Source organism: Tachypleus tridentatus, chromosome 11 (genome assembly GCF_004210375.1).
Source record: "Tachypleus tridentatus isolate NWPU-2018 chromosome 11, ASM421037v1, whole genome shotgun sequence".
Taxonomy (NCBI): domain Eukaryota; kingdom Metazoa; phylum Arthropoda; class Merostomata; order Xiphosura; family Limulidae; genus Tachypleus; species Tachypleus tridentatus.
In genome coordinates, this window is record NC_134835.1 from 93,207,092 (window position 1) to 93,214,648 (window position 7,557).

General features: G+C 34.9%; 1 protein-coding gene and 1 long non-coding RNA gene across 4 annotated transcripts in view; one reads left to right on the forward strand and one right to left on the reverse strand.

Moving 5' to 3' along the window:
• LOC143232778 (uncharacterized) overlaps positions 1 to 1,748 on the reverse strand; it is a 33,064-nt gene extending 31,316 nt beyond the window's left edge. Inside the window, exon 1 of one of the 3 annotated variants that reach the window (XR_013017730.1) lies at positions 450 to 1,432. Coding sequence is in view for 2 of the 3 variants with exons in the window: in XM_076468623.1 (XP_076324738.1) it covers positions 450 to 1,164 (715 nt within the window). In the remaining variant the exon portion in view is untranslated. Of the gene's footprint in view, positions 1 to 449 lie in introns of all 3 variants that reach the window. The other 2 variants (XM_076468623.1, XM_076468624.1) reach the window with 2 other exon arrangements.
• The window catches only part of LOC143232779 (uncharacterized), a 36,350-nt gene extending 29,143 nt beyond the window's left edge, over positions 1 to 7,207 (forward strand). Inside the window, exon 2 of the long non-coding RNA XR_013017731.1 lies at positions 6,904 to 7,207. This is a non-coding gene — a long non-coding RNA (uncharacterized LOC143232779). The remainder of the gene's footprint in view (positions 1 to 6,903) is intronic.
• The last annotated feature ends 350 nt before the right edge of the window (positions 7,208 to 7,557 follow it).

The following is a 7,557-nucleotide window of genomic DNA, read 5'->3' on the forward strand; positions in this document are numbered from 1 at the left end:
TTTTTAATGTCCAGGTAACTAATTCATTAATAAATATAGTATGTTAAGTGAAGATGTATTTATGTACACCCTCTTCTTCTACGCTATAAGTGTTCAATTACAGTGAAATAACGTTTAACAAGTTAAAGTTTTGTAATACATAAACGTTATTCCATATTGATGTTACTAAATTATTTCAATCACAATCCTCTCTTTTTTTTTCACGAATTGAATAATTGGTTAGAAAATTTACTTTTCAGAAGAATCCGTAATCGTTCTATTTACGTATTAAATAGAACATTAACCATTTGTTTTCTAACCATAGAATACGCGACAAATTACATGACTTTAGGATTTATAACAACAGCAAAAACGATTAAATATGATATTAATGTGTTTTATTTTGTTGCAATTAACAAACAAACAAAAATGCCTTAATTTTGATTTCACACTGTTTTATCATCTCTTACCAAAAATGTCTTCTGGGTTCTGATATAATTCCAAAGAGGACTGAAGGTCGGAGACGGTGGGGTCGTTCACAACCAGAGGAGAATAACTATCAGAACCACTAACGCTGCCTTCAGAGTTCCCACTGGTACCTTTTAAACACGTGGTGCAGACACACTGACTGTCATGAAAGTAGTTCAGTTCAAATGAAGAAACACTTCTATCTTGATTGTTGTCGCCAAGAACAGCAGGTCTTTCCTGAGTACTTACTGGTACGTAGAGCCCTACAGGTGATTCAAGAGACACATCAGGAAGAGGTGAATAGTCACTGGCCGAAGTACTGACACAAACTCCGGTCAAGGGAAAAGACGAGGAGGCCTGCAATGGATTCAGGGATGTATTTGTGTTTTGAGCAAACATTTTTTTGTGTGAAACCAGATCGCCATGATCACTAGAGTTTGATTCTGGCGCTTCAGGAATGACAACTGGGGGGTATACTTGATCTTCTAACAGCCACTCCTGGGAGTTCCTTGTTGGTGCATAAGTTGGCGTTATGTTTGTGACTGGAACGCCGTTGTTTGAATAACTGACTGTAAATGTGCGGTAAAACGGCTCTGTAAACGGGGAGACCGAAGAATTACAAGGAGAAAACATAGAGGAATTTTGGCAATTCCATACTGGACCAATACTGGTTCCTGGGGTCCTACTACCCTGCAAGCTATAGCCACTGGGATTCATACTTTCCAATAGGATATGAGCTCGGTTGTGTAGGCGAAGGAAAACTTTCTAACGTCGTTTCTAGTTTTGTGTGGTTCAGCTAAGCTAATTTCTTTAGTATGCGCATCTAGGACAGTGAACAATTCATTAAACGTTAGCACGTTAATTGCAAGGATGTCAGTTACAGAATAACCTGTATGTCCAGCCAGGATTCCTGCAGCGCAACAAGGGCGATTCTGTCACAATACACTTGCACGAGGTCATGTTTAGCTGTGATTGTCACGTGGCACGACAGACCATGAGCTATAGCAGTAATGGGGGTGGAGTTAACATTTTGTCACGGCTCTTATGTCGAACCGGGACGCCCCCATCCAACCCTCTATACTGATCTTTCGGTTCCCCCAGCTGTGCTCCGAGAGCTGTCTGAAATATGATCATCAACCACCGTGCGTACCAACGACCTCGATACTGAATATCTCCAGAAGAAGAAGAAAAAAAAAGATCACGAAAGTGAAGATGAGCACTGAACTAAGTGTTGCATGAGTAGGGAAACGAACAAATAGGCACTGATGTTCCTATAGCACTTTAACATCGCTATCAAAATAATACGATTTTAACAAACGTCTCCAAGTACGATTTTATACGAATTAAAATAATTTTTCTGTAATACGTTTTCAGTACTGGTGTGACCAACAAACATCCTCATAGATTTTTAAGAAACGTTATTATTGAGTCATACGTGAAACCCAGTGTCGTTTCTATGAAACCCATACCCTAAAGATATACGTCACATCTAAACACGGAACAGAAAGAAGTAAGTTGACTTTGTTTTTGTCTCTGAGACTAAGTCAACAAGGACACCAGACTTTATTCTTTTGCTCACAGCTTTTTATTTTAAGGAAGATTATTCTTGTCAGATTTGTAATAATAATATCATTATCCTGTCGCCTGATTTAGGTGTTGACTGTTCAACATATTCGTGTTTGTATAACATTTGAGAATTTGGAAACTAATGCGTATTGGCCTGTACTAAAACATAAATTTTCTATCATTGTTTACCACCGTCAAGTAGTATAATTTTTTTTTGCCCTATAAGATTACAAGCTAGTTTGTTTTGTTTTGTTTTTACAACCTTCAATTTGCCTTGCTGCAGAGTGATTTAATTCATCACTCTATATTGAAATGACTCAGCGCGTGTTAATGCATTGCGAGAAGTGATAAAACCCTTTTCTTTTTTCAGCTACTAAATAAACAATAAGTGCTAGCATCAGTGGCATAGCTTGGTCTCATAATGCTCTGGGAGAGAAATTACTGTCGCCCCGTCCCATTAAAACTTTATCCGTGTTTTGGAGTATCTACCCCTTAAATGTAATATTTGAGATTTCAATATCTACATTGAGGAATCTCTTTGGTTCGGCATAGATGCCGTGGAAGTGCTTCCTCATTTACTGCACCTATCGATAATATTTAAAGACTGGGACGCGAGCAAAGCTGTTGTTATTAAAGCAAAATTACTTTTTTTCTACACGGATAAAATGGATATTTAAAAATTGAGCGAAGGCCAGCCGCCCTTCAGTTAACGCTCCGGGCTGTGAATACGATGATCCATGGCGTCTCATTACAGTGAAATCGCTATTCACACTTGGAGAGATGGGTGCGTTATAAGGGTGGCGATCAAACCCCACTATTCAATCAGAATAGCCCAAGAACTAGAGGTGGGTGCTGATGACCAGTTGACTTCCCCCTGGTCTATCACCTCAAAATTAAAGACGTCTAATGCAGATAACACTTGTGTAACTTTGGAGGAATGTCCGAAAATAAATTTGAACGTTCAGTGGGTCTGTTGGTTTACCACATCCATTAGTTAAAAATTACTTCACTTAATTTACCCGTTATGATGAGTTTTGTCGAGATTTGAACAACTGAAATTACTCGAATTTTTTGTATTCTGATTTATCTATTTTTGTTCTTTCCGACTACCATAAAAGTTAAGAGAGACTGAAGATGTGTATGCATATGCATTAGTTCAAGATGGTCTTTGTGTTTCAGTTTTATAATATTATACAAAAAGCATTTCACTATACAGTGTTTATTCATGAACTCTATATAAATTCTAAAAACTGAGAATATCCCGTTAATCATATGGGCGTTAAACTGAGTTGTATCACAAATAACATCTGTTTTGTTTTTTTCTTGCTTTTTCCACTATTGAGCTAATTATTACACTAAGCTGCATAATTTCAGTTGTTATTTAGTCTTGGTGTAATGCTAAAAGAGCCGTAAACCAGACGAGAGTCGTTGGTTGTATTTACGCATCGTCTAACAGCGAATATGTTCGCTTAGTATTTATGCCATAAAATATAATGAAAATATTATAACGGTATATAAAAACGAATAATTCATGTATTTCTTAAAGTTTAAAGCAGTCCTTAGTTGCAATTGTCAAAATTGTCAAATTGGCTAGCGGAACTTTGAAGTAGCAGGCTCATGCAATGTGATTGGGAAAAAAGTAGCCACGTCCAGAGCGAATCTTTCCAGACCTTTCCCATACACACATACTCATGAGATACTGTATTTCTTTACATCTGAACAGTTTCTGTTTTCTTTCCTCGTAAAATTACTAATCAGTAATATTTTATCTTAATGGAAGGTATTACGTCGATCATAAGAACTAGTTTTACTGATTCTCTATTATTACCTATGGCTAAGGAGAGTTTCAGTGCTGCCGCTTGAGTTATGGATCAGAAAACGACAAGAGTGACTGAGATTGTCTTTTGCAGTTTATGGACTCATTTTTCTCTAGTCCTTTTGCTATGATGCAAATCATAATATATTTTAAAGAAACTTCAAAAGACGTGATTATTAAAAGTCCAATAGGTAATTGTTCGTGTAAGTTATATTTTGAAAGACAATCCGTGTATCCCAAACTTAACGAAAACAGGGAGCATTTATTTTTGTCGAGCTTAAAGTTACACAATGAGATATCTGCGTACCTTGGTATCGGAACTCGATCTTCAGTGTTATAAACCACCATACTTACCGTTGAGATGCATGGAAAGCGTTATATACAAACTATAGAGCAGTGTATGAAATAGTGTTCCAAGATAGTCTGTCTATATCTAAATATATGTTTGGAATATCCTAAAAATAAATAGAAAACATCGTATTCATCTTTAAGTAGGCCCGCCATGGCCAGGTGAGTTAAGGTGTCCGACTCGTAATTTGAGGGTCGCGGGTTCGAATTCCGGTCACACCAAACATGCTCGCCCTTTCAGCTGTGGGGTCGTTATAACGTGACGGTCAATCTCATTATTCGTTGGTAAAAGAGTTGACGGTGGGTGGTGATGACTAGCTGCCTTTCCTCTAGTCTTACACTGCTAAATTAGGGACGGCTAGCGCAGATAGCCCTCGAGTAGCTTTGCGCGAAATTCTAAAACAAACAAACAATCATCTTTAAGTATCGATGCAAATGATGATTATTTTAGTTTTGTATGCTCCGAAAGCTCTTAATTGCTCCTTCCTGGCAAGAAACGATAAAACATGTACCACTGAGGTCGATTTTCAATATACTTTGATTATATTAAAAATTACAAACCAGTATTTCATACAAAAGTAAACGATTAAAACCTGGATTGATTAAGAACTTACTAAATATTTTCTGAAGCCGATAAGGACTTCATAGTGTATAACTTTTTAAAACATTACTTATGTGTTAAACTGAGTATTCACTTTGCAGCGTGAATGTTAAAAAATACATATGTGTAGACCTACAGTAATGTTTTCCAGTTTCGGTTTTCATACAATACTTTGAAATAATATTGGTATCCTGAATGATTATTTCATTTCGCAGGTTTGTTATCTTCGTTGTGTGCACTATTACGTTTGTCTTAGCTATTACTGGCTAATTATACACTTGTAATATTTTAACTAAGAATTACTTTTAAACTTTAGGTTTATTTTAAATAGTGTAAGAGGTATTTGCTTGTCTTGATATTGCTGACACCAGCCCTATTAAGATATTCTAAAATCTCATAATGTTTTCATCGTTGGAGTTTGTAAGGATGGAACTTCCTATGGTGTAAAACCATCAACGTAGTAAACTAGATGTTTAAATCCTCAGGAAACCACACGATAAACATAAACGTTCAGTCTTGTTGGATTAAAATTGTGTAAACATATTAGATGTTTGTATTACTTCAAAATGGCCGTTTTCGAAACCGTGTAGGTTAGTGAAACACCATACAATTGTACACATTTTTATAAGATACAATAACGAAACCACATGGTTTATATAGGTATATAATGTAAAATTTATTGTAACTCAGTTTTTAGCGGATAATACAATTTCTAAGACTGTCGGCTGCAAACGTAAATAATTATCTAAAACAAGGTTATCATATATTTCAAACACGGCTTTTCAAGACATTTTAGAAAGTAAAGTTAGATAAGATGTAAATTTGTAAAAAATACTGATATATCGATATTCGTTATGAAACAGTTGTAGAGAAATGTTTAAAATCAATAATTCAAAATCACATGTGCTTAGTATGTTTAAAAAAAAAGTAGAAATATGTTTTGTATGACATCTAACTATCTTACTGAAAATGTTTAGTAAATAAAAATATTTGTATTCTTAATTCATTATAAATACCACGAGTTAAGAATTAAGACAGACTAAGAAAACAAGCACATAAACAGTAAATAAATCTGAGATAAGCACAAAAACATTACCTTCAAATCTCTTCAAAATCAACTTATAGATTATAAATGTGAATATTCATTCAACACCACTATAACAAAGATGATATTATTATGTTTCAATGATATCATTTCACTTAGAACTTCTACAGGATTTGGTTAAATCATATAACTTACAGTTTTTACATAGGATTGAATGAATTGTTATCAGCTACGGCATGTTCCATGTGGTAACTTTTATACTTTTTACATTTGTTTGTTTTAGTGCAAAGTTACGTTGGGCTGTATTCAACACGGGGCATCGAGCCCTATTTTAGAGGTGTAACTCCTTAAACTTACTGCTGCCCCACCTGGGAGGAAAGCACGATTTTATATAGAGTTAAATAAATTATTATTACTTATGGCATGCTCCACGCAATATATCTTATGGGTTTTACATAGGACTAAATGAATTGTTATTAGCTGTAGCATGTTTCATTCGATAGCCTTTATAGGTTTTACATAGAACTGAATGAACTGTTATTAGGTATGGCATGCTCCGTTCGATAGTCTATGTGGATTTCACATAGGACCGAATGAATTGTTATTAGCTATGGCATGCTACGTGCCTTAAATTAAGAACTCAAAGTTATTATAGTGATTACTTTTACAAAAGATATTAGAGAAATCCTTCTTCTTTTTCCCCCTTATTTTCTTTTTTCTCATAATTGATAAACGTGACTGGATAGTATGATGTTTAAGAAATATGATAGCGTGTTCCATCCTGTGTATTGTCTTATACGATTTCCAATCAAATCAACATCAAAACTACCCACATTAATCTAAAATAAGAACACCAGATATATTCTGTAAGTGTTAGAAAGTACACAATGTCAAGGTAAGTTAAAAACAAAACAAAAAATGGTGTTATGTATTTATGATTCCTCATTTTACTCATTTATTTATAATTCTATGTGAATTCATTTCGGGTTTTACACCGAAGAAGGTTTTTAAGACTTTAGCAAAGTAAAATCTAAAGATAACAATAGTCAACTTGTTTGTTTGTGTTTTTTTTTTTTATAGCAAAGCCACATTGAGCTATCTGTGGAGCCCACCGAGAGAAATCGAACCGCTATTTTAGGGTCGTAAATCCATTGACTTACCGCTGTACCAGCGAGGAACATGGTCAACCTCATGTTCAGAGAGTATGTACATCGCATTAGAAGCGTCTCTCCGGTGTCTCAGCCACAAGTCCAGGGGCTAAAATTCGGTTTTCGATACCCCTTGTGTTGTTTCTTGTTATAAACAAATATTAGATAATAAAACCAAAGTAGCAAAGGAACGTATGTATAAATTTATAAATGTATCAATAAAAGTACTTCACGTAGCTGTGACAGTCCTGTAAGATTGACAAATACTGAACATTTTGCACAGACTAATTTTCTCAGACTTACGCGTGACGAACTTCAGGCTAAGTGATTTGATTAAATCGAGTATTAATGGTAATACTTGTAAACTCTTATAATGAATATAATTTTATCCATTAAATTGAGTGAATGTTCATACACATATTCATTGACTTTGAGTCTGTATAGATGCCCCTGTTTAATACATATATGGATCTTGGTGGCTTGTACCACACTGGAGTAAATGCTGTTTCAAAAACAATATTTTGTAGCTTATGGGTTATTAACAATATATTTAGTTAGAAGTATATTTCAAAATATCAACATAGTA